The sequence below is a fragment of the Phocoena sinus genome, chromosome 6 (assembly GCF_008692025.1).
Source record: "Phocoena sinus isolate mPhoSin1 chromosome 6, mPhoSin1.pri, whole genome shotgun sequence".
Lineage (NCBI taxonomy): Eukaryota > Metazoa > Chordata > Mammalia > Artiodactyla > Phocoenidae > Phocoena > Phocoena sinus.
In genome coordinates, this window is record NC_045768.1 from 14126045 (window position 1) to 14149626 (window position 23582).

The 23582-nt window shown below is 47.7% G+C and overlaps 1 protein-coding gene across 7 annotated transcripts in view; it reads left to right on the forward strand.

The window, feature by feature from the left end:
- The window catches only part of CDK5RAP2 (CDK5 regulatory subunit associated protein 2), a 195075-nt gene that overhangs the window by 98745 nt on the left and 72748 nt on the right, over positions 1 to 23582 (forward strand). For 5 of the 7 annotated variants that reach the window (XM_032634778.1, XM_032634776.1, XM_032634781.1 and 2 more), the window contains 5 exons: positions 6262 to 6359; positions 11432 to 11562; positions 13090 to 13199; positions 15330 to 15458; positions 22532 to 22627. In XM_032634778.1, coding sequence (XP_032490669.1) covers positions 6262 to 6359; positions 11432 to 11562; positions 13090 to 13199; positions 15330 to 15458; positions 22532 to 22627 — 564 coding nt within the window. The remainder of the gene's footprint in view (positions 1 to 6261; positions 6360 to 11431; positions 11563 to 13089; positions 13200 to 15329; positions 15459 to 22531; positions 22628 to 23582) is intronic. The other 2 variants (XM_032634782.1, XM_032634777.1) reach the window with 1 other exon arrangement.

Genomic DNA, 23582 nt, shown 5'->3' on the forward strand with positions numbered 1-23582 from the left:
GGGATTGCAGGATCATATGGTAGCCCTCTGTTTAGCTTTTTAAGGAACCTCCGTACTGTTTTCCATAGTGGCTGCACCCATTTACATTCCTACCAACAGTGCAGGAGGGTTCCTTTTCTCCACACCCCCTCCAGCATTTATTATGTGTAGACTTTCTGGTGGTGGCCATTGTGCCCACTGTGAGGTGGTACCTCATTGTGGTTTGGATTTGCATTTTCTCTAATGATTAGCGATGTTGAGCATCTTTTCACGAGGCACAGTCTGTTTTGAAACAAGATAGCAGCCCATCAGGTGTTTTAGATGGACAAATAATCACTAATTTGAATACATTTAGTTAAACTTTACTATTTTGAATCATGTTTTAGATATGTAAAAAGTGTCTAAATGTTGAACAAAATGTTTCTAAATTTACTAACAGAGTATTTTAATATTTCATGTCACTAGTTTGATCATCTGTACCGCACTGTTTTTTAGTTTTTTGTGCTGGCCGCTGTCTGTACTTCTTAGAAACACAAGTATAAAGTCATCCCATGGGCATTTCAGTCATATTTTAGATCCTGGTGATGCTTAAACGACTGTGCAAAATACCTACATATTTTAGCAAAGGTTTTAATTCTGTTCTGCAAGAGTAATTGCAAATCGAGGATAAAAGGTTATAAATGATCATTTAGGAATTGAAAATTTCTAGGGGTCAGTTTAAGAAATCCCAGCTGTTGCAGCCTACAGTATTTTCCCCCCGAGAAAGGTATACTTTTCAGGTTGTAGTTCTTTCTTTGTAGGAAACACGGATTTATTCTGCTCTGCCCTTGGCCATTTTGTGTTGATTTTGGGTTTATCCTCTGCCCATTTCTGTGAAGAACTTGAGGCTGTGATGATGTCTCCGTTGGCTCTGGGCAGTCTGTTTTCCTTCTAATCATGTGTGATCCTGAGAATTAATGCTAGATGACCAGGGAATTGAAGCACAGAGAGTAAAGCACACTGACCATATTTAACTTGCTGCAGCCAGAGATTTATAGTTTGGCTATTGACATGGTTGGGACATGGCAGCTGAATTTCCTGAGTATTAAAATAAATGTCTTTGTTGCAGAGCTGTGATATAGCTACTGAAATAGACACCATCTGTCTACCAGGCCACTAAATTGCCCTGATTACCAAGAAGTGAGCCATTAAGGTCTCTCTTTACATATCTGCTGCCTCTTCAGATTGTGGTCTGCCCATTACATACGTTTCCTTCAAGTCATTGAGGAAACTATGGTGGAGTAGAAAATGCCTCGGCTTTGGTGTCAGAATGTCCGTTCTGCCGCTTATTAGCTCTGTGATCTTGCGCAAGTCACCTCCTCTCACTGAAGCTCACCTTCCTAATCTGTAAATGGGGAGTTACATGCCTACCTCCTGAGAGGATTAAAAATAATGTGAGTGTATTTGTTAAGGTTCTTTTGATTGCAAGCTGTAGGATACAACGCTGAGGAGTTTGAGCAAAACAATGATGAAAGGGAGTGTTTACTGGGAACATACCGGAGAGTCTCACAGATGCCAAAGGTCGTAGACTCTGGGGCTCTGTCTTGTTTGGAGAGGCAAGGTGGAGGGCGGGGGTGGAGAGTGGGGATGGCGGGCAGAGGGTAGGGGACGGGGGGTTGGTTGCTCCTGCTGAGCAGGGGCCCCCTCTGGGCCACTTGGCCCTCTGCCTCTGTGCCGAGGAGACCCACTGGTTTGCCAGCTCTGCCGAGGGAGCCAAATGACGTCATTCTAATGGGGCATGATTCAGCGCAGGGGAGCAGGTGATTGATGCAATGGGACCCAAATGGCTCTGAAGAGTTCAATTATTTAACATGGGTGAGCAGTTTGCTTCTAGGAAGACGTTGACTCACTCTGACTTCCATTATGCAAAATAGCCACAGGAATCTCTGCTCTGAAGAGTCACATTGGCCCCTGTGTTCCCCTCTTACCTTTTTAATCAGCATTTCAGCGAGCATCTGTGGCAAGCACTGTGCCTGGCTCGGGGTGCTGCTGCCCGCAAGGGGTCCCCAGGCCTGTGAACACGTGGTCGGTACGCGAGCTCCGGGTGAAGGTGAACCAGGGTGCCGTGGGGCTGGAGGAGGGTCTCTGTAAGGGACCATGGAGGGTGTCAGCGGAGAGGGCTCGACTGATGGAGCGTGGTCTGTGAGGAGGAGGAGGGAGTTTCCTGGTTCCACGGAGATGGAAGGGCAGGAAAGCAAGCACAGGTGTGGCCGGCTGGCAGGTGGAGGGTGGGGGCCGAGGTGAGCAGTGACCTGGAAAACCTGGTGAAGGTTTGGAATGGCTGCCTGAAAGGAGGGGAGGGAAACCAAGCCGGGCACCCAGGCCGTGCACCACAGTGGGCGGTACTCTAGGGCTTCCAGCCGGGCCCACGGTGATCCAGTTAAGATACAGGGTCGTGGGCTTCCCTGGTGGCGCAGTGGTTGAGAGTCCACCTGCCGATGTAGGGGACGCTGGGCCCGTGAGCCATGGCCGCTGAGCCTGCGTGTCCAGAGCCTGTGCTCCGCAATGGGAGAGGCCACAACAGTGAGAGGCCCGCATACCGCAAAAAAAAAAAAAAAAAAAAAAAAAAAAAAAAAAATATATATATATATATATATATATATATATATATATATATATATATATATACAGGGTCGGGATTCTTTCACTGGATATGTACATCCCACAGCTGAGTCTCCCACATCCACCTGAGGTCCACATTTATTCATGTTTTTTCCTAGTCCTTCTTGGTTGGTTACTTATCTAAGCACAAATTCTGACTGCCACTTATTAGCTGAATGGACTAAAACACATGACCTGTCCCCTCAGAGAATCAGTTTATTCATCTGAAAAGTGGGAAGATTAATATACTTCCTTGGTCGTTATTGTGATTAGAGATGACCTATGTAAAGGACCTGGCCTAGCATCGGAGCGTAGGAATGGTAGTTATGGTTGACACTCTTTAAGTGTTTACTCTGTGCCAGGCATCCATGTGAGAATTTTGTATAGGTTAGCTCAGTTAATCTGTTTCACAACCCTATGAGGTATATAGAATTATTACCTCTACTTACAGGTGAGGATATCGAAGCACAGAGAGATTGAGTAACTTGTTCAAGGTCACACAGCTAATAAGGTCACACGCTCTTAACAGTCCCTGCCCTTGGTGGTAGACGCTCAAGAAGCAGTAGGTTTTCTTATTTTCGTCGTCACTGTTGCCTGGCCTTTATGTGGCTGACAGCGACTGTGTCACCTTTGTCAAACTCCCAGTGCTTTGCATCCATCATGGGTCATTCACGGGTGGACCAAAGAGCACAGGCCCTGGAGCCTGGCTGCCTGGGTCCACACCCTGCCTCACCACCCTGACTCCGTGCCTCGGTTCCCTCATCACCAAAATGGGGAGAGTGGTAATGCTTGAGCTCACTGGCTTGTGAGGATTAAATGAGAAAATGCTGGAGAGCACTTTGTACCACGGCTGACATCCTGAGGACATGGTAGCCTCTTTGTCTTGATCCCCGGGTGAATTCCTCCCAGGCGCTCCCCTGGGGCCCTCTGTCTACGTGCGGTGTGTACGGGTGGGAGCTGACACTGGTGACTGTGTACAGAAGGCAGGTGGGAGCTCCTTGTGCCAGTGTCATGTGGCACGATTTACAAAAGGGCCTGACATTTCTAGCAGTGTGGGTGGCCAGCTTCTCATGACCAAACTGGTGGGTTAGCATTTAAAACCCTCAGTTGGCAGGTGGTGCCTTTGCCTTGTTTCGTTCAGGGCTAGAAGCCCAGCAGCGTTCTCCTGGGTCAGGGGCTGCTAACCTTTTTGCCATCTGCATCCCTTGGGTAGTGTGCTGGAGCCAAGGACCTCTTCCCTGGAAAAGTATTTAAATGCACAAAATATGTGCACAGGATTATAAAGGAAACCAATTATTTTGAAATTTGGTTATCAAAATATAAAAAAAATCAGCTGTAGAAATGGTGCTTCTTTATTAATGTGTTAAATAACAAGATCTAGTGGTGAACAGAGTGGCTGCTGTAGTTTTGAGGTAGTGATGAGAATAAATATTTTGAGATACTTGCAACATATACAAAGTAACTATTTCTTTTGATGACAAAATCTCAGGAAAACACCGAGTACTACTATGGTTTGTAGCAGTAACAGTGTTCCTTCAACCCCTAAATGAAGGAAACGCTAAATTTCAGTTAGAGGTTAGCGGAAATAAAGATGTACCTTTTTCTCCTCGTTCATGTTTGAGTTTTCATCAGGGTTGGAAGCCCTATCCTAGGTCATTATCTGAACTTTAGGTGACAGGCTGAGTCCAAGAGACACAAGGGCTGCTTGCAGCCCCTCTCTCTCCACTGACCCAGTGTCTCCCTAGCATTAAGGAGCTTCTAGTCTGCGCCAGGCGCTGTGCCAGGTGTCCTGCACACTTTACTTCTTTATTTTAACATTTTCTTCTTATTTTGAAATAATATCAGATGTATAGGCAAGTTACAAGAGTAAAGGGTTTTGCTTGTCCTGAGCCATCTGAGAGTAAGTTGCCTGTGTGAAGTCCTGTCAGTTCTGAATACTTGAGTGTGTACTTCGTGTCAGCAGGGACCTTTTCCTGTATGACACAGCACAGCCGTCACAGCCAGGGACTGAGCAGAGACCCTCAGACTACCATCGAACCCTCAGGCTCATTCGTGTCTCACCAGCTGTCCCGTAAAGCCCTTTGTAGTGGAAGGAGCCAATTCAGGATCTTGTGTTGCATTTAGTAGACTTCAGTCTATTGACTTTCACGGCCCTGAGACTTTTGAAGCGTCCAGGCCAGTTCTGTCGTGGAGTGTCCTTTAGTTGGGTCTGTCTGATGTTTCTTGGTGCCTGGCTTCAGGTGAGGCATCCTTGGCAGGAGTGTCACAGGACTAGAGCTGTGTCCTCGGTGTGTCCATCCGACAGTACACAGCTTAGGTTTGTTACCTAAGCATTACCGGCCATGCTGACTTGGGTTAACTTTGTGAAGGTGGTGCCTGCATGGTGTCTCGACTATGCAGTTACTCTTTTTTCCTTTGTAATTAGTAAGTATTTGAGGGGAGGTATTTTGAGTCTATGTAAATACGCTGATCTTCTTCAAACTTGCACCCGTTAGTTTTAGCCTCCTTTTATGTTTCTTGGCTGAATAATTTCTTACCATGATGGTTAGCAAATGGTGATTCTTCTAATTCCATTATTCCTTCTACATTTATTAGTTGTTCTGTAAAGAAAAGCCCGTTCTTCTTCCCATGTACTCATTTACTCATGTCCGTGTGGACGTGAATTTCTGTTTCACTCAGTGGGTTATAATCTGTTACTATCATTGTTTTGATGCTCAATTGTCCCAGGCTTGGCCTTTTCAAACTGGCTCCTGTATCCTTTTGACAGTGCTCCATTATTTAAACACTTCCTTATTTTCTGGTGTGACAAAATGCTGTAGACGTGGATTGCTTTTGAATTTCATTGCGTCAGTACTGGAATTGGCCGTTTCCCCTGGGATCCTTGATTCCTTCCAGCACACAATTGAACTTGTATCTGCTCTGTAACTCCATAAGGTGGTGGCTGTTGTCCACCATTTTACAGGTGGCTCTAGTAAGTAACTTCCTGAGGTCCCAGAACCAGGAAGTGACAGAGCCGAAATTTGAACTCTAAAAAAATTTTCACATTTGTGAAATTCACAAAATTACATCCTCACTTCATAGATGAGGAGCCTGAACCTCACAGAGGTTTGTTAAGCTGGTTAGCTGAGGCCACAGAGCTAGTAAGTGGCAGAGATCCCCCTCAGATCTCTTTATCATCAGTCTGTTCATGGTGCCTTGAAAGCGTGGCTCACCTGACCTCTACTATTTTAATGTAAGTCCCTTGTCCCTAAAACTTGTCAGGTTTTGATTGATGAATTTCTTTTCTCTGTAGCAAGAACAAGTGTGGAAGGGCATTCTTTGTAGGTTTGTGAAAACAATGACCAGCTGCTCTGAGCTGGGTTGGGGCGGGGGCGGGGGAGGGCAGAGGAAGTTTCACGAAGGGCAGTTGGGTATTGTCGGGAGCACTGCGCTCGGCTCTCTTCCTCCGTGAGTGATGTGCGGTCATTCCCCACTCCCCCTGCAGGTGGTGCCCTCTGACTGCAGCCTGATCCGGAGCCTGGCACAGGGGTTCACCTTTGTTTGGATTTATAAACCAGAACTATCCACACGTGTTTGCATAATGTAAGGATGTGCGCTTTCAAAATTCTTCTCTTAATGTCAGATGCCCATTGTCGTTTTCAGGAAAAACAACAATTAGGCTATGAAGAGCTGATTCAGGTCTTAAAGAGAGAGCAGGACATCTATACACACCTGGTGAAATCTCTGCAGGACTCAGACAGGTAAGGGTTTCTGTTTGGACATCACACACATGCATAACACACACATTCTGAATAAATGCTGGTAGTTGCTGAGGCAGTGAAGCTTCCCACTTTGCTTACGAAGCGTAAAGTGCTCGGATGGTGATTGCCTTATTTAAATCAGATACACCTATTTCCTAGCAGGAATTGTCTGATTTTTTGGCAGCAAATGTAGGATAAAAATATCATTAATACTAATTACTCAGGTTTTTATAATACTTCATTATAGATTTAGAAAGTGCCTCCACATGTATTATCTCTTATAATCCTCACTGCTGTTCTGTGAGGTAAGTAATATCATTATCCCTATTTTCCGTAAGTGACTCGGAGTGACTGGTGTCTTCACAGAATTGCCGAGGTGATTTGGTGCAATGAGAGGTGGGGAGGAGAGCTGATTATAGGCTAGTGGTCTTGCCACTGCCCTGCCTGTGTCCACGGGCAAGTGACACATCTGGGCCTCTCTTGGCCCAGCACTGGGTTGGCCTCAGTGATTTCTCCCATGGAGGAGTCACCTCTCTGCACACTGGGATGGTTACAGGTGGAAGGATATGATGTCTGGGGTTCATTTCCACACTGCACAGCAGCGCAGGGAGCAGGCGGGGACACCGATGGAACGAGATTGGCCACGGCTCCCTGGTTGTTGGGACAGGGGTGTGGGCAGGTGTGTGTGTGGGGGGCTCATTATACTGACTTGTCTTCATGTGCTAATGTCTAAAATTTTCCATGATCAAAAGTGAAGAAAACCCAGCCCTCACTGCTGCCTCTCTTCTGCCCTTCACTCCAGCCCCAGTGGGGTCCTCACTGTTCCGGGGCCAGGTGTCTCCTGTCTCTGCTTTCAGCAGCTATCTGCACCCTGCTCTGCGTCCCCCTCATCCTTGAGGATTTGCCTCAGGGGTTCCCCTTGTCAGGAGGCCTGCTCTGTTCCTCTGCCCTCACAGCCGCCCTCACCTCCCTTTGTTACTTGGCTGCTGTGGCCTGCGTCTCGGCCTAGAAGGTGAGCACCCCCAGGGCAGGGGTTCTGTCTTGCTGTCTGCATTTCCCAGTGCCTGTCACGGGGGCTGGTATGGAGTAGGCACTTGGGAAGTGTTTGCGGATGAACCCCCTCCCAATTCTTCTAAGTTATGAGTTTTCAGGATTTTTAATCTGAAGCGAGTTTAAGGAAAATGAAAACATGCTGATGAAATTCTCTGAAAGTGAGCTTTTTCGAGAAGCCTCAGCTGCTCGTCATTTTCACTTGGGGGAGGGGTTGAGTAATGCCGGGAACCTCAGAGGGGGAATGGGCACAGCGGGTTTAATTGTGCGGCTACTCCGACGGGAGCCAGTTCTGACTCTGGGCACCGAGAGGCCCTGGGGTGGATGTGGCCGCTGTCAGGCTTCCTCAGCGTCACTGATGGCGGCTCTGAGTTTCATAGGCTCTTCCTTAGTGAATAACAAGGTGCATGGGACCAAGGGGGGTCAGGGCTGTGACTAATAGAGATGCTTAAAAGGTTTCCTGTTCACCTTCCGAGTCAAAATACGTTCAGCAGCTCTGAGCTCTTGGGTAGGTCACTCTTCACCCTGAGCCTCAGGACATGTATTTGTGCAATCGAGGTTGGCCTGCCTATAGACCTACCTGTTTACCTACCTCCCTGCCTACCTTCCAGGGTTGTTTGAAACGAGGTGATAATGTGTAAAGTCCTAATTCTGCCTGGCAGATAGTAAGCACTCAACAAATGGTAACGTTTATTAAGACTAACAGCAGCGTGAAAAGCCTCCATATGCCTCAGTATGCCACTGAGCATAAACTCAGCTTGCAGGGGGTTTTGAGCCTTCAGACCTGCCCCAGCGAGCGGGCAGACTTGTGGGCTAAGGCCGGTGGAGCCCCCTGGGGTAACTCCAGCATTGCTCACTCTCTGGAAACTGGCAGTGAAAGCTGGATGACTGTGGAGACGTATGACGTACTTGTAACTAAAGTTGGAAAGGGGGAGCGGGAGGGAGGAACTGACCAAGGGCAGCTGAGTGCCTGGTCCTTTCCCTTTACGATTTATTCCTCACAGTGACACTTCAACCCCGTATCACGGAAGTGGAAATCTGCTCTTGGAGATGTTAAGGGTATTTCCCAAGCTCCTACACTTAGGGATTCTCAGAGCTCAAATCTCCGTGGCTCCTGAGCCCAGGCCCTTACTGAGACAGCTCTCATCTGGAGGACAAGGACAGTTTGTACTTTGCCTATAACTCAGGCTTTCTCAACCTCAGCACTGTTGGGATTCGGGGCTAGATAACTTTTTGTGCTTGTTTTGAGGGGCCGTCTTGTGCATTGTAGGATGTTTAGTGACATCTCTGGCTTTTGCCACTACATGGCAGTAGCACCCTCCCTGCCCCAGTTGTGACAACCAACAGTGTCTCCAGAATTGCCACATGTGCCCTGGGGGGTTTAAGTCATCTCCAGATGAAAATCACGCCTGTAACTCAGGAGTAGCAGAAAGCTTGGCATGTAAATGTCTGCTGTATGGGAGTCATTAGAATACGTGGAAGGCTTCCCTGGTGGCGCAGTGGTTGAGCGTCCGTCTGCCAATGCAGGGGACACGGGTTCGTGCCCCGGTCCGGGAAGATCCCACATGCCGTGGAGCGGCTGGGCCCGTGAGCCATGGACGCTGAGCCTGCGCGTCCGGAGCCTGTGCTCCGCAATGGGAGAGGCCACAGCAGTGAGAGGCCCGCATACCGCAAAAAAAAAAAAAAAATAGAATACGTGGAAGGAAGGAGGTGATGTTTGTCGAGCACCTCATGTGTGTCAGGCAGTGTGCTGAGCTCTTTCCGTTATAACATCTCATTTAATCCTCAAAACATTCTTGAAGGAAAGGCACTGTCCCCACTTTACGGATGAGGCTAGCAGGACTCGGGCAGTTTAGCTGACCGCCAAAGTCATGGGGCTCGTGAGCGGTGGCACTATGGGGGCGTGCGTCCTCCGGCTCCTCCCCCACTCCACTTCAGAAGGAGGAAGGCTCAGGGCTGTCCTTTCTTTCTGAGTGAAGCTCCTTTTGTTCCACCGACTCCTCACACCTTGCAGAGATCGTGGAGTTGGGGAAACAGGAATGACAGACGCAGGAGCAGCAGCTGTGTACTTTTCACCCTGTCAGAAGATGGAAGAGGGAGTGAAGCAGTTGCTTTCCCTAGCCCTCATTGCAGGAGCTTCGCTAAAACAATCTCCTTTCTTCCCCCACTGGTTAAACGTGTCTGCGGCCTGACCGCATCCAAGCGAGTGCTGTGCTGTGACACCTCTGTGAGGTTTCCATCAGCCTTACAAATTGATCATTATGATTGTCTTGAAATGCAGCTAGGTACAGGCTGCTGGGAGGGCCCCTTCCCTTGCAAGGAGGCTGCTTCACAGTGAACCATCTTCAAAGCAGCAAGCATAGAAGATTAGACATAATGGTTTATTTTCCTTCCAATAGATGTTGATTTATGTGTGCAGTTCGATGGATGGAGCTGGAAGGAATCGCTGGAGGATAAGTGGGGCTTGAGTCTGTGGCACACATACTTTAGAGCGATGGCTCCTAACCATTTTGGGGCTCTGGACCCCTCTCGAGCAGTCTGATGAAAGCTCATGGACCCTCTCCCTAAAACAAATCCACATTTTCATACACTTCTTCCAGCAGTTTCAAAGTGTTGATGGACCCTTTCAGGGAAAAATAGGTCAGACGCTGGACAGAGTGACGTATTTCTTGGTATTTAAAAAAGGAGGCTTTCTGATATGTTAAGATGTTTTCGTAGTCTCAAAAAATGTTCACATACTTTGACCCAGTAATTGCACTGCTGGGAATCCATCTTAAGAAGCTAACCCTGAGTGTGAAACAAGGCTTTAGGCGCAGAGATTTTCATTGAAACAATATTTACGTTACTCAGCTGTCTGCTGGAGCCTCTGTTCCTCTGAGAGAACCGGTTCAGACCCCTGCCACGTGCACATCAGTAGGAGTCCGGAGCGCTGCGTGAGGAGCTGCACTGCCTAGTTCAGTAGGCACTAGCCATGTGACTACATACATATAAATTAAAAAATTAAGCATTCAGTTCCTCAGCGTGTAGCCACATTTCAGATGTTCAGTAGGCACGTTCGGCTAGTGGGTACCGTATTCAGTGGCGCCGATACAGAACATTTGCATCATTGGAGGAAGGTCTGTGGGACAGTCCTCCCCCCGTCAGTGCAGGTTCTGGGAGGTGTGCTTTTTCATGGCCTCCTCTGAGTTCTGGGTTGCTGGTTTCTTGCAGGCTCTCTGTGCAGGTCAGTACCATATTACACTGACCCAGACGTGATACTTGACATCACCACCCCTCCAATAAAAATCCATTCTACTCTGCATTTGTGAGTGCCCAACCCATTACTGTAGACTTCTTCTGACCCCTAAATTGGTCCTTTTCTTCCTCCTATTATTGACTCTCAGTCTTCTCCTTTTCATTTTTCTTGTCCCTGCTGCCCCTCACCTTTGCCTCCAGTGCCACCTCTTTTAGGGGTGACATGGCCGACGTTCTCCTTGTCGCCTTCTCTTCTGTGGAGAGCCTTCCTTCCATACCCAAGCCCATGCAAGGCGTTATTCCAGAGAAACATTCTGGGGAATTAAATTACTTCCACCTAGCTACATCTGTAGCAAAAACTTGGAAATGACCCAAATGTCCACTAATAGGGGATGAGTTAAATGGTGGGACATTCACCCGATTTAATGTTATATAGTCATTAAAAATGACGTTTGCAAATTATTTCTGAAAATGTAGGGAAATATTTAAATGAGAAATACACAACTTAGTATTATATGTCCAGAATGATTTCGACCTTATAGAAATACTCAGGGAAAAAGATTGGGAGGAAGTAGTCTGCCATGTGTTTTTTGATAGTCGGGTTATGGTAACTTTTGCTTTTTTTTTTTAATACGTTTCTATTATAAATGTTCTATAAACATGTATTTACTTTTATAACCAGAAGAAAACCCACAAATGACATAAAAATCAAAGGAAGGCTTGCTGGGCTTTGCATCTTAAAGCACAAGTAGGTCTGTTTTAAAATTCTGGTGTCTTGTTTTACCAAGTGTCAGCAACCTGCAATCTGAGTTGAACAGCATCTTTGCCCTGCGGAAGCGGCTGGAGCGGGATGTGCTCTCCTATCAGAACCTGCAGAAGGCCGTGGAGGAGCAGATCAGTGAAATCCGGCGGCGGGAAGGTACATGCTCTCTTGTATGTATTTCCCTTTGGTTTTCCCACTTGGAGGGCCTTGGCTGAACTTTAAGAGAGTCCTAAGACTGCAGTAGGAGACGAGGCACCCCGGGGATTTCATCTGGGAAACCTTTTTTGCAGTGATGATGTTACTGTTGCTCTCCTAGTCTGTACCTGTCTGGCTTCGGCTTGCAGAGTCAAAGGGCCCAGCAGGTAGTGTTAATTCCGCAGAGGGCCTGCTGCAGGACTGCTTCCTCGCTGCCTCTGCTGTGTTCTGCATTGTTTGACTCTTCTAACTCCAGATAACCTTGGGGCCTTGCCATTCCCTTTCTGTGGTCAGTGGCCCTCATCACCCTAAACATCTGGGCTCTGCCTACCACGGCACCCACTGCAGAGAGCCCCACTGCACAGACACGTGCGGGTGAAACCTCTGTTTCCTGCTGAAGCATCGCTGTTCACACTGTCATGACCGCAAGTGGATTCAGCTGGGGAGGGTCCTGTGGTACGTGCACTGCTGTGCTCATGACAGCTGTATCTGGCTCCCTCCTTTGCTAGAACCTGAGCCCCGTGGTGTCTGGGTTGGCATTTTCCTTTCCTTATCTCTAGCTTTCCTTTCCTTTCTCTCCCGTATTACTGATTGTAATTCCTGCTTACAATCAGTAATAGCAGTGGTAGGTTTGACATTTCCTGAGCGCCTGCTGTGTACCAGGCACAGCGGCAGGCACTTAACTTCTCACCTCTGATCCTGCCCGTTGTCCCACTGGACTGGATCGAGTAGGCATTGACGTCACGTTACAGGCAAAGAAACCGAGGTGGCAGTGGGGGTTGATTTACCCAGATTGGAGGCAGGAATCTTCCTTCGAAGTCTAGCTCTTTCCTCTATACGAGGCGTATCAGCTCTTACCCACCTGTGTTGAGTGAGATCATGCTTGTGGATACGCTCCACTCAGTGAAGAGCGTGACCCGTCTCTGCACCTTTGCTCCCTGTGACAGTGTGACCTTTGGTGCAGAGAAGGCCAGTCCTCCCGTGGGTGACCCAAGAGTCTCTCGTCATAGATCTCGTAGGCGGTTTCTGCACTCGGTGTGCTCGCTCCCGTGGCGGGCTCTGGGGCCGGTAAAAAACACATCAGGCGCTTTTGAGTTCTACCCTTGAGGCTCATATCTAATTTTCCTGTATTTTCACTTAAACAGAATCACCCCCTCATTTAAATTGAAAATCACTGTTTGCTTGTGCCACTCAGAATGGTCTCCAGGTACAGCACTGGATATGCAAATTATAATTCAGAGTTGGCCACAGTGAAAGCCTACAGCCCACGATGAAACCATACATTGAGATACCAGCCTGTAGAGAAAGAAGAAAATTACTTTTGCTCCAAAGGTGGTGCATTAAACTCCCTGTGTGTGCTTATCTCCCTTTCCCCCGCTACCCAATTCAAAGTGCCTTAGATGGATTGCACGGGGAATTGTCTGGGAAGGATCTACTTCTGATGTTCTTTTTCTCCTCCTCCCCACTTTTTTTTTTCTTTTGGTGCAGAAGAACCGTTTTCATTTTATAGTGATCAAACATCTTATCTGAGTATTTGCCTTGAAGAGCACAATCGGTTTCAAGTGGAACATTTTTCTCAAGAAGAGCTTAAGGAGAAGGTATTGACCTATTAACTTTCAGTGCTTTGTTGGTTATTTGTTGTCTCTTGGGTTCCTGATCAGAGGTGTAAGATTCTGAAAGCCCTTCTCCCTGCCTCTCTTCCCTCTCTCCCTGCCTGTCTTTTTTTCCCTTGATGTACGTTCCCTGGAGTCCCTACCCCGTGTCTGATGCACGCCTTCTGAGGCTTGAGGACCCCACCCAGGCTCCGTCTGCCCTGGGAAATGCTCTCTATCCCCCCTAGAATTAGCCACCTTTCCCTCGGGTCATTCTCCTCTCTTCTTGTACCTGACTGCACTGATGTCCTTCTCATACTGATCTATAATTATCTGGGTATTCTTCTGTAACTCCACTAGGCTGTGAACATCTTAAAGCGAGTGAGTGTATCTTATTTATTTCTGATTTCCCAGTGCCTGGCACACATAGTGGGAGGTAATTGATGCTTTTTGAAAGAATAAAGGTTCAAGGTTGATCAGTAAATCTTTTCTAAAACTGGAAAGGTTTTCAATCTGTTGATCATTGGTGTGGTTAGAGTGGCTTTGTATTTCAAGGTTCTAAGAGCCATTGATAAGAATAGGAAGTGTGAGCTCAGAGGACACTGTGATTTATTATAAAATTACCATCTATGTATGACAGGTTGAGTTTCTGTCTGGGAATAACTCACATGCCGGTGGAGTAGACAGTCATGTGAAGGAGCGGTGGCGATGTGGAGTGCAAGGGTGGCTGTAATAGGCAGAGGTGCGAGGTTTAGGGGTAGCCGAGAAGGAGAGGTTAGCTGTCGGGGGTTGGGAGGAACTCACTGGATCACAGGAAACTTCTCAATAGAAGTGAGACCTGAAGTGGTTTTGGAGGTTGAATAGGAGTTTATCTAGTTGGAAGGCTTTTTCAGCAGAGAGAGAGAGAGAGGAAAAACAGCAGATGTAAGATGCAGAAGAGATAAGAAGGAGAATATAAAAATGTTGGTGTTTTGGGAGGAGCAGGAAGCATTGAGGCATCTGTTAGTGTTTCGAAGAGGAAGAAAATAGACATGGTAATAGCCACTGTGCGTACCTACTATGGTTGTGTTAAGGGCAGGAGCTAGTTCCCTTTGTTGGCACTTAGTGAATGTTTGTAGAATCAGAATGTTTTCTTCTTCCCTCTACGATATAACCTCCTTGAGGTTGGGTCCGATTTGTGTTCATGTTTTGGTGCAGTGGACACCTGCTGTGTGTGGTCAGGGTGGGATTTCCCACTTTCTTTGAGGGGCTAATGATTACCCCCTTAAGAAGGGTTTGGAAAATCACTAGCCATTGTGGTTTGAAGCTTGCAGGGAATGAAGGTGGTGTCTGCTCAGATGCTTATGTACCTGGCCTTGCAAGGCCTGTGCCTTAAGGAGGAGCCCTGGACCGGGAGTCCAGGCCCGGCTCTGCCTCTGTGCGGGCAGCTGCCCCTGCCCACACGACCGGGCACTTTGGCTGTTGTTGTATGTCACTTAATTCTCCAGGCACCCCAACTCTGGGACCTTGGGCCGTGAACTTCTTTGTGTCTTGGGCTTCTTGTTGTAAAACGGGGACAGTCACACTGCTGTCCACCTCCTCGGGATTTTTGTAAGGAACGATTGACTAAAGCTTGTGGGAGTATTTTAGCAGCCGCAAATTGCTTTATACCTGAGGACTGTTGTTATTATGGACAGTGCTAGAGAGGCACAGAAAGAGGAAGGTGGATGCTGTAAAATAAGCCTCTGACAAGCCTCAGAAGTTTCAGTCTTGGGGGATTTTCCTCCAGAGGGTCTCAAGTACAAGACAGAGGTCATATTTGCTGTCATGGACAGAGTACTTAGACCGTGCCAAGGGCTGTAGTGTGCTGTGACCGTGATCACGTTCAGTTCTGACGGGAACCCATTCCACAGATGTAGAAATGGAGACTTAGACCAGGCAGCTTGCCCAGGATCTCTTTGCCTTGAAGTCTGGCGCTGGGGTTAGAATACAGAAATGCTGGTGTTTTTCTCACTGTACCCAGGGTAGCCTGAAGCCTGGAGTCAGGCCACCTGACTCTCCGTGACTGTGATGCAGGACGTCTTCTCTGTAGCCGTGGTCCCGGGAGGCAGCAGTGTACCCGTGGGTAGTCAGTCCTCTCCTGCTCTTATCTCCCAGGTCGGAGACCTTATCCAGCTGGTGAAAGAGCTGTACGCGGACAACCAGCACCTGAAGAAAACTATTTTTGATCTCTCCTGCATGGGCTTCCCGGGAGAGGACAGGCCTGAGTCGGTAGATCAGATGGAGGTAAGAAAGAATATTCTCGTCCTCGCGTGCTAATTACACAAAGAGTAACACCCCCCCACACGTCTCCAGGCTGCATCTCTTCTGGGGAGGTCTCTGTTGAAACTCCCTTTGCCGTGGACGGGGTTTGAGGGCCCTCCTAGGTCAGCAGGTCTGTCGGAGCGTTCCGCAGGTTTGGGACGTATCTCCGTGGACACACTCGATGTTCTGTGATGCTTTGGACTCCAAGTCCGGCCCTGGGATCTGGGCTGTAGATGGCACATCTGGATGATTGGTCTGGTCTCAGGGGCCTGGAGAGTTGCCACATCACCCACGTAACTTGGGTAGTGTAGATGCAGCCTTAATGAACCCATTACCATGGAGAAACAAACGAGAAAACATACTTTTCATTTACTTTTTGTTTTAATCCTCTAAATGCATCTTGTCACTCCCACGGCATCTGGCTTCTGGATTTGACCAGATGTGTGTGGTTTATTCCCGCGCGTACCCAGGAACCCCTGCACTCTGCACACCGACGACCCGACAGGGAGTACAGGGTCGGCGTCCCGTGAGCCCACAGATTCAGCTTCCTGACTATGGGAGTTTTCCACTGGTGGCGTTTGGAAGTCTGGAAGGGCCACGGAAGGTTAAATCTGGTGTCTGCACTAAAGAGCGTGTGGTTCCTGGGCTTTTGTACTCACTGAGGGTGCGGGCCCATTCCGTTAGCCCACCCCAGGGAAAGCGGGGGGAGCCCCTTCCCCCTATGACCCTGGCTGTCTGCTCACCTTTGTGGTGTGTTGGCTCCGATTTTCTCTGTTCTCGACCCGACCGCACAGTAGAGGGCCCTGATGTTGTGACAGCGAGGAGAAGCTTGCCACTTCCTCCCTCTAGTCCCCACCTGGCCTGACGCTCCCCCAGGAAGCGCCTTGCTCCATGCCTGTGTTATGGAACTGTCCTCATCGTGGAATGCACTAGGGCCTTTTGTACTTGGATCCCCCAGAACCTTCCTTGCTGGGGTTGTCTTGAACTCAGCCTGGCGTGCCAGGTAAACGGAGGTCTCATTGCCACACCACTTCTGGGGAAAGATTTGTCAGCCTTCAGCTGTCTCCTCCCACGTTCAAGGTGGGAAACGCTCAAAGGTGTTTATGCGGAGCTCCGGCCATCTGCTCCTTGGAGAGAGGGAATGTTATTGAGCTTAGTCTCCAGGGCTCCAGATAATTTTGAAAAGCAAGAGTATCTGCAGCCCATTTAGGGAGAAACAAGTCTCTTGGTTTGTTTTTTCCAATGTGGCATTTTTTTTTGTGTGTGTGTGGCATTTTTAATAAGCAGCCCATTCGTCACCTGCTTCATCTGAGTGTCAGATGGCGAGTGTTTGTCCATTTGCCCTTTGAAAGAAATCTGTTAAATGTCCTATTGCGTCCTTTGGAGAACAGGGGGATTTTCCTCTTGCCACTCTGAGATCTTAATAGCAGCCGATTCAGATTGGAGTCATTTGTCAGGTTGCACATCAACTTGATGTTCCCTATGAATAGTCGTGTCCTTCGCAGCACAGGCCCCGTCTTCCCCGGCAGGCGATGGGAAGATCCGCACGGGCAGGATGGTGCTCCCACGATAATCTTGAGGTGAGGGAGGAGAGGTTGTTAGGGGTGAGGGTGGGATGGCAGCAAGGAGAGGCTGCTGTTCCCTGGGAGTGTGTGTGGCTCTCCTTGGATGAGCAACGAGGCAGAGACAAACGGGAAATGCCTCCGTGGTCCACAGCCTTTTCTGGGCAGCAGGGCTTGTGGAGTAGGGGCTGGCACTGCTCCAGTGCTCTGGGAGCCTACAAATCAGAAAAGGAAAAAAACAGACAGCAAATATATTTTGTATTTTTAAAATGCAGTAGTTTTTCCTCCAATATTTAATTAACCCACAGCATTGCCTAAAACTTGGAAAATAAATGACCCCTAATCCTGTCACATTAAAACACAGTTAATTAACATCCTGGAATCTTTCCTTCTCTATTTGTGTATTTGAACGCGTGCGTGCCCACCCACAGTACACACACAGTCCTGTTTCCTCTTTCTATCCAGTGGCTGCTGTATTATAACCTCTTATGCCATCTTAGAGATGCTATAGCTGCGTCACCATTGTCGGACATGTAGATGTTTCCGGTGATGCACCTGATGAATGTCTTTGGACACAAATCATTTTCAGGGTTTAGGCTTTTTTTCCTTCGACTGTGTTCCCAGATGAGTAATGACTAGGTCAAAGGTCCAGACACAGATAGATATGTATATAAAATAGGCACGTGATTTATTTTCGTATTACACACCCCTGCCTCCGCAACTTTTAATTCGACAAAGGCTATAAAGAGTAGGAAGCCCTTGATTCATTTTGGCAGCTGTGTCTTCAAAACGGTGGCCCTGGGCTGGATTCCCTCCTGCTGGGCACACAGCGCTTATTCCCTGCATGCGGGCAGGTCACTGAAAAACCAGCCAAACCAACAAAAGGCCAAGAACAGGCATCCTTTTATTTTAAAGTACATCAAGAAAAAAAAGAAAAAATCTGTAATGAGGTTGCCCCAATTTCCTTGTATTTATTTACTGGTTATAGTTTATGTATTACAGAACGGTGTGGTTGAGAATTGCCGTTCAGGAGTGATTTGAGCGGACTGCAGTGGCAGCGGGGTGGGGGGGTGAGCATCGTAAGCCATGAGCTGTGTGACGTGCAGTTGTCACCCCTGGGGGGTGGGATTCGTGGGCGAGCGCTCAGAAACGGTTAGTCGCTGTCATTATTTACTTATGTTGTCATTTTTAGGGGATGGTTAGAAAACTTTTTTTTTTTTTTGGCATGGAGAGGAAACATGGATTAAGGGGCATAATTTAATTGAACTCAGATATATGTAGGGCTGTCCTTTTGAATAAGAAATAGACCTCGGGCTTCCCTGGTGGCACAGTGGTTGAGAGTCCGCCTGCCGATGCAGGGGACATGGGTTCGTGCCCCGGTCCGGGAAGATCCCACATGCCACGGAGCGGCTGGGCCCGTGAGCCATGGCCGCGGAGCCTGTGCTCCACAACGGGAGAGGCCACAGCAGTGAGGCCCGCGTACCCCAAAAAAAAAAAAAAAAAAAAAAAAAAAGAAATAGACCTCATGTGACTCAGAGGACAGAAGTGGTACTCAGAAGTAGAAGGTGCTTGTTAACATCTGTTATTATCAACAGAATGAAATTTGGTTTGTCAGAAGCAGATTGAATTTCATTGAAAGGAGGAAGTTTCTAACATTTTGACTTCATAAGTTATTATGAGTTGTACCCGATTTATAAAGCCCTTGGCACCATGCCTGGCATGTAGTAGGCACTCAATATGTAAAACACAGCTATTTTAATTTTACTTTTTTAGTAAATTAGTGGCAGAGTTGGAACTAAACCCTTTTCTGACTCTGTTCAGTGTTGTTTTAGCAACACCATAGGGCAGTGCTTCTAAAGTTTACCGTGCGTGTGAATTTCCTGGGGACCTTGTTAACGTGAAGATTCTGGCTCAGTGAGCCTGGCACGGGGCCCGGGAGTCTGCATTTCTCACAAGCTTCCGTTGCTCCAAAGACTACACTTGGAGTAGCAAGACCGGGGTAATCCCGAAAACCTGTTGGTTCCAGCTGTCATTTTGAAAAAAGTCTTGATTCATTTGTTTGTCCTTTTAGCAGTGTTGTCTTGAGCACCAGGCACTGGTGTTAAAGCGGAACACAGACACGGGTCCCTGCCCCATGGAGTCCGTGATGCAGAGAAGCGGAGGTTGGCGAGGGCCTGGAGGAGTGCACGCGGGCGTGGAGACGGGCCCGGCCTCCTCTTGTGAGGTCAAGGGAATTTCCTCCTGGAGGAAGCAGGGGGCCTGCAAAGGTCAAGAAAGAATAGCTCAAGAGGCAGGGGGAGAACCAGGCCAGTGCAGTTGTTAGGGAGCGATGCTTAGGGAGGGCGTGCTTATAGTGTCACGTACTCTGAGAAAACAAGAGAAAAACGGCTGGGAAATCGTTCGTGACCTGGGCAGTTTCAGCAGAGTGAGGGGGACCGAGGCCACGTGGTGGTGGATGGAGGAGCGGTGAGGGTGGGGAAATGAAGGAGGCACCGGTGGGCGCTTGGAGGTGTGGGGCACTTCTCCAGGTGGTGGTGGGCCCGAAACAGAGCCCATCTGCAGTGACGCATCCGTCTCTCTGGGATCTTGCCTTTGAAAACTGATACGTCACATATGGCATGCGGGACATTTCTCTGTGTCCACAGACAGCATTGAATTTCTTGATCATTGCTGGAAACTGACTTTTAATTTTAACCACGTCTGCAGAGGTAAAGAGAAATGAAAGAGAATTTTTGTTTCAGTATGTTGAGTCACAGTGTGGTTGTGGTTCTGGAAACGAAGGATAACTCAGATGCTCTTGCTGCCTCCACTGGAATGACGTGGGTTAACAGTACTCTGCTCGGCTAAACTTCAGGGAGACCCTTCTCTGATCCACAGGGTCGGGGAGGAGCGCCTCGCTGCCTCTCCCCTAATCCCAGGAGGGTTGGTTCCATCTCCTGCATTAGAAGGTCTTGGGGAGCTTTCATGAGCAGTTTCTGGAGGGCGTTGGCAGCAAAAGCCACGTTGCGGAAGGTGAGGATGGAGAGTTCTTTCAAGAAGCTTGGAGAGAGGCAGGCAGCCCTCAGTGACCAGAGCTGCTGATGAACCAGGAAGGGAAAACGTAGTTATTTTGCTCTTTTTCAAATGAGAGCGGCTTTTCCCCAGCATTTTATTATGAAGAAATTCTAGCAAAGTGAAAAGAACTTCATGGTGGACACCCATATACTCACCCTTTAGATTCTACTATTAACCGTTCCCACCAGCCATCATATCTTTTTGATAAATTTTAGTATAAATCACAAACATCAGTACGCTTCCCCCTAAATACTTCAACATGTATATCTTTTCCTTCAATATGTTTATAGTTATTTTTTCTTTTAAGTTTAAATGTACACACGATGAAATACAGAATTCGTAAGTCTTTGTTTGCTAAGTTTTACAAATGTATGTACCTGTGTAACCCAAACTTCTATCACGATCCCTCGTGTCCCTTCTAGTCGATTCCCACTCGCCCCCGCTACAGCTGCTCTTCTCATTTTCTTCCACCATTAGTTTTGCCTGTACTAGACTTTCATAGAAACGGAATCATAAAGCATCTTCTCTTCTGTGTGAAGCTGCCTTCACTCAGCGTGTTTTTGAGATTCATCCATGCGGTTATGTGAATGAGTAATTTGTTCCTTTTTATTGCTAAGTAGTATTCCATTGTATAGATATATTCTAATTTCTTTGTTCGTTCTGCTATTGATGTACATTTGGATTGTTTCAGGTTTTGGTTATTATGCTAAAAGCTGATGTGAACATTCATATACAAATCTTTTTTTTTTTTTTTTTTTTGCGGTACGCGGGCCTCTCACTGTTGTGGCCTCTCCCGTTGCGGAGCACAGGCTCCGGACGCGCAGGCTCAGCGGCCATGGCTCACGGGCCCAGCCGCTCCGCGGCACGTGGGATCTTCCCGGACCGGGGCACAAACCCGCGTCCCCTGCATCGTCAGGCGGACTCTCAACCACTGCGCCACCAGGGGAGCCCTATATACAAATCTTTATGTGGACATATGTTTTCATTTCTCTTGATGAATACCTAAGAGGGGAATTCCTGGGTCATAGGGTTATTAGCTTTATAAGAAATTGCCAGGACTTCTTCTAAAGTAGTTTAACATTTTATACTGCCACCGACAAATTTGATTGTCCTAGTTGGTAACTTGAGCATGTTTTAATAACGAGGGAAGAAACCAACAGAGAGAGAGAAGTTCCTCATCCGTATTCAGGAACTTTTATGCCTTAGTAAATGCACTTACACACGTTTAGCGTGTTGAATGCTCGGTAGTGTAGTGAGATTTGTAGACTCATCAGTCCTCTGACCCTGATTGGGACGGTTGGGTTGAATGTATTCTGATCCTGGGAAGTTTCCTGTAAAAGACTTCGTGAAGTCAGTTTGCTTTGTTTTGTTTTTCTTCTTCCAAAAAAGGGTTTCTTTTAGAAGGAAGATCAGAAAAGTTTAACTTGGGCTGGGAAAATTATGGGGTGATTGACTAAATGTGGGAATTCATGAAATCACGGTATGCAGATAGAACCTTAGATACGTCGTATGTACAACATGCCCAGCAGGCGGCTGGGACTCAGCTCATGTTTTAACGCTGTGGTGCAGTGGTCACTACTTCATCGGTGAGATGCGGTTTGGTACAGTTTTTGAAACAGCGTTGTCTACCTTCCCTCTCACTTTTTATTTGGTTAATCCGGGTGTCTCATGCCTAGAATTTTCCCTCTTCCAGAGAGCTGAGATCTGGCCCTGTTGAGAACACTGAATTGTCTGTTCTGTAGAACGCAAACTGCAGAAGCTTTGGGGTTTGCACTTCTTTAGAGCATTAGGGATTTACGCAGTCTTTAGAAATAACTCTCTTTCATTTTCAAAAGCATAAAGTTATTGTCAGGGAAGCTTGATACTCTACTCATTAGCGATGAGGACTTTTTTGTCAGCAAAATGGCAGTGTGGCTGAGACTGCCCATCTCAGATGTGTGACAGTACAAAAAGAGGTTTATCCCCTGGGCTAAATAGAAGGGACGCATAAATTGGGCACACCATAAATTTCATTTACTGCTTTCTCGCTATTTGATAGTTTCAATTCTATCAATAGCTGTTTTCCAAAATCTTGTTACTTTTATATAATCTGAAAGTGAATTCAGCAATGGCAGGGATGGGAGCAGCGCAGCGGACAGCACAGTCAATTTCCAGCCGCTCAGGAAGGCCCTGCGAGGGCAGGGGCAATGGCTTTACTTATTTCTTGGGGAATTTGTCCTTAAATTATGCATGATCCCAGGCAGCTGTGCGTGATTTGCCAGAACTAGCAGCTCTGACTTCGGCTAATTTTTATTTCGTGGCTTTGGCATTTGTCTCTGCCTTTTTTTGGTTTGTTTTTGGTTCTGCATCTTTTAAAAAAGACATCGCCGACTTACTCATACATATTCATGCTGCACTCGTTTGGGGTTGCATTTTCACACCATTCCATGCTCCATGTAGCTTCTCGCTAGCAAGGAGGACGAGGACTCAAGCAGAATTGGAGAGGATGACGAGAGTAATCTGCTGAGTGGCGAGTGTCTGGAGCAGAGGAACAAGGTAGGAACATCTGCCCCTCTCTGTGCCCAAGCCCGCCTCCAGCCTGGAACGAGTCCGACGGGTTTTCTGTTCCTTCTGTCTGTGTGGAGTGCCTGCCGGGTGCCAGCGGGGAGCAAAGAGAGGAGGCCTCTTCCTTTCTGGAAGTTACAGACGGGGTGGTAGAGCCAGTCATGAACCAGGAAAACAAACATATAGTTGCAAATAAAAACGAGGCTGTTGCAGGAGAGTCGCAGGCATTGGACACTGGGCCTGGGCAGCTCCCTAGAGCTCTGACCCAACGCATTCATTTTCCGCATTGGAAACTGAGGCCTAGGAGGGGAGATGGTTTATCTGGGGCTCAGAGTAAGACAGTGACAGAGTTGGGACCAGAGCCCTTGTCTCTGGACTGCTGTGAACTCCCAGACCATCTGTGTGTAGTGTAAGGAGCTGCTGATAGAAGCAGACTTTCCTCCTCTGGGTCCGTCTGCGATCTCCTGATCTGAACCCAGCTTAGCGTCGTCTGGGCGGTGTTGAGAATTCCACTGCAGGCGCACTGAGGCTGAGCATTTGGAGCAAATATTCTCCAGGGCTGAAAGAACCGTAAAGACTGGGATGTGGTGGGAGACAGGAGGCTGCAGATTGGGCGTTTGTGGCCTTCAGGGTGTTCAGGTTCGTGGAGTCTTGAGTGAGAGATCATTCTCATGAGCGTTTTGGACAGCAAAGCAGTTAAAAGTGGGGGCTCCGGAATCAGGTCTGATTTTGAGTCTTGGTCACGATCTCTGTGACCTTGCGTGAACCCTTGCTTAACCCCCGAGTCCGAGTTTCCCCATCAGTGAAGGTAATAACACGGCTTCCTGGTTAGAATTGCTGTGATATTTAAAGAGAAGGTATGTACTAAGTGCCCAGTGAGTGGTAGCAATTGCTCTTTTTATTACTATATTCTAGACTTTTCCTTCGGTGGAGGTTGCTTATTTAG